Below are 3033 nucleotides of genomic sequence, written 5' to 3' on the forward strand. Positions count from 1 at the left end.
TGTCGTGCACTCAGCTATGCCGTTGGAGTTGATGGACTCGTTTACCTTCGATGCTTCCGCAGTTATCTTATTTATTTGGCCTTAAGCCATATTATTGTAATAAGTTCTCTTTTGAGACATTCGATGTAATAAGTGTGTGATTGCACTCTGTTATAAATCCTTCAAGTACTGTGTGTGTCAGCATTACCGATCCAGGGATGACACTTATCCACAGAGATTTGACCGTTTGAGGTCAGATCGCTACATAGTGTGAATGCTCGTATCAGTAGATTGTATCAATATTGAGAGATCATGGGCCCACGATTTCGGACAGAGAAAGCAGTTGAGTCTTGGGTTGGGGATCGTGGACTAGGGTTTCAGGACATTTTTGCAAAAAAATGCTGATTAGTCCAGAAGCGGGCGGCTAAATGCAAATATTCATTGTGTTGGATACAAAGTGCATGATTTAGATCGCCTGGTGGAGAATGGAAAGGATACACGGATACACGAAATGGATGGATGCACTAGATATGTTGCCGTAAAGATGCATGACATGCATATGTATTGCTTGATGAGTCCCACTAGTGGTAGCTTGCGTTGAGGAGAAAAAAAATCATTGTATATGGCCCTGCCTACTTTTTTTCATGGGGCATCTTTATCCATATGCCATCATAGTTGGAAGATACACGGGCATGTATAATGAAGGTGAACAGTTTTATTCAGAACATGAGAGTGATTAACAACCCACACTCAAAAAAAACAAGGATAAAACATTGTGATGTAGAACTATCACATTATTAAGCACCATGCATGACACAGAGGCATCCATAAAGTTCATACTTCCATAGTACCTAGTTGCGGCCGCTGCCGCTGCCGCTTAGATGGTAGCGGTAATCAGAATCTGAACACGTCCATCTCCTCAAACTTTTCCCTCGGCCTTGGCAACCCTCCGTAGTGAGCTCTCTACCACAGTCGCCGGAACGGTCTTGGGCATGGCGAAGGAGAACTTTGATGCCGGCAGGTTCACCCTATACTCCGGGTTCTCCTGGAGGAACTTCTCCACGTCGCCGCCGGACCGCACGCGCTTCCCGTTGGGCAGCAAGTAGTAGGTGTCCATCTTGGACAGGTCACGCCGCATGATCACCAGCCGCTCCGTCACAGGTGGCGGGCACGGGATGCCTGCCTTATCCATGACCCAGATGCAGCTGCTGTCGAACGGAATGTCCTCTAGCTCTCGCGGATCGTCTCGAACTCCTTTTTCGTTGGGATCTTGCGCCATTTCTCACATTTGTAGCATTGGACCGTGTGCATGCCGATGGAGTCCTCCAAACCTTTCTTAGTCTGTGAAATCATCAAAAATTAGTTTAAGGTGGCACATGTACTAGTAGTTGGTTGTATCAGGTAAGACAAACAGATTATATGAAGTACCAAATTGAATGTACATGGTTAGGACATCAGAAGAATTATCTAATGAAGTAAGAATATGAATGAAGTGAGAATGGAAAAACAAGAAAAAAGAATATGAATGAAGTGAGAATATGAATGTACATGGTTATGAAATCTAAAGAATGAAAAAACAAGAAAAAAATGCTAAGCACGCATAGAATTTTCTCAAGTTCCATATCGCTTACTTTCTGACAGTCCTCCCGTACTCTATCCATTATCCTAATCATAAGGTTCATTAGGAAACAAACAAGATTTGCTTGCAATAGCTTGGTGTTTGAACGAATTAAATTTTAATGACATGTTTTTTATAGTATGATAAATTGAACCACATATAATTTTTTACTCCCTCCATTTAAAAATATAGTGCACATTAGCCTTGGTGAAAATTTATAAATATTTGTCAAAATATATGACGCTCATTGTGTTGCTGTCAACAGGAAGGGAAACCCTGTCCCCTTCTGCCCGGGCTCGGAGGTGCGGAGCCGGCGAGTCACAACCACACACCTTTCCACCGAAGAACACCAATCCAAAGAAGAATCGACACTTGCTGGAACTTCCAATCTCCACAGAAAAACTAATGTTCGGACTCAGAACCGAGGAGCACCCACCAACCACATCACAACTCTCCCAAAGAACCAGAGGCCCATGGGCAGTCCAAGGAGGTCACAACCACAAGGAGTTGTCTCCGCCCAACCGGAGACAGGTTTCGGGCTTTCGCTAGGAATCCGGGTCAGGATCGAGAGGAGAAACCTAAGTGGCACCTCTAGGAAGAAAATCAACACACACACACATGCGCGCGCGCGCACACACACACACACACCATGACCGGAGAACCAAACAAGGGTTTCCCCGGAATTGAACCTACACCAACAGCCCCCGCTAGAACCAGATCCAGCGATCAAGGCCGCAAAGCAGACAGGGCCAATGGGGGAATGAGTTGAGGAGGAGATGAGCCTGACCTTCAGATCTGGAGCAGAAGGTGGGGAATCCGGGTTGCGACCACAATCAGCCGAATCTTCTCCACCCGTGTAGCCGAGGAAGCCGGCTAGCACATCTGACGAACGCTTCCTCGCCGTCCGAGGCCGCCGCCTTGGCGTCCAAGGTCCTTCGCCAGCGAACGAATCAGCAAAAATCTCACCACGACCTTCATCGCCAACCACACAGGCTGGCCCGGCGATCACCTTGGGTGGCGACATGAGAGGGAGAGGGTGGATGGTGTGGCGGCGCTGGGGAAACCCTAGTCCCCTTGAGTCGCCAGATTCAATGGAGTGGTAGGAAAAAGCTCGAAGCCGAGTAGCCAAAAAGTTATTTGGGAGGACAATGTGAGGTGTGGCTGCTTTCTTTTATGTAATCTGTATCTTTTTAGATTAGTTGTCTTTCCTTTCTTTATTTATTTGTTTCTTTTCTTCCCTTCTTGGCTTATCTCAACCCTTCTTTATCTTTCCGTTTCTTTCTTTATTTTATTTTATATTCTTTGGTTTGCTTACTCCTAGTTGTACGAATAACCTCTATTTGTCTTTTAGTTTATAAATGTTTGAGTAGGGTTTTTACCCTACTGTTTATAGTCAAAAAAATTCCCAAGGAAATCCTCTGGCAAGTAGTGTAGTC

The 3033-nt window shown here is 45.4% G+C and overlaps 1 protein-coding gene across 1 annotated transcript; it reads right to left on the reverse strand.

The window, feature by feature from the left end:
• Positions 1–674: 674 nt before the first annotated feature.
• On the reverse strand, positions 675–2753 carry LOC100049046 (methyl-CpG-binding domain-containing protein 4). The gene is given in 3 exon segments (XM_044594394.1): positions 675–1209; positions 1212–1320; positions 2385–2753. Coding segments are annotated over 3 exon segments (657 nt in total). The 5' UTR covers positions 2622–2753; the 3' UTR covers positions 675–898.
• Positions 2754–3033: the final 280 nt, after the last annotated feature.

This window comes from Triticum aestivum, chromosome 1D (assembly GCF_018294505.1).
Source record: "Triticum aestivum cultivar Chinese Spring chromosome 1D, IWGSC CS RefSeq v2.1, whole genome shotgun sequence".
Lineage (NCBI taxonomy): Eukaryota > Viridiplantae > Streptophyta > Magnoliopsida > Poales > Poaceae > Triticum > Triticum aestivum.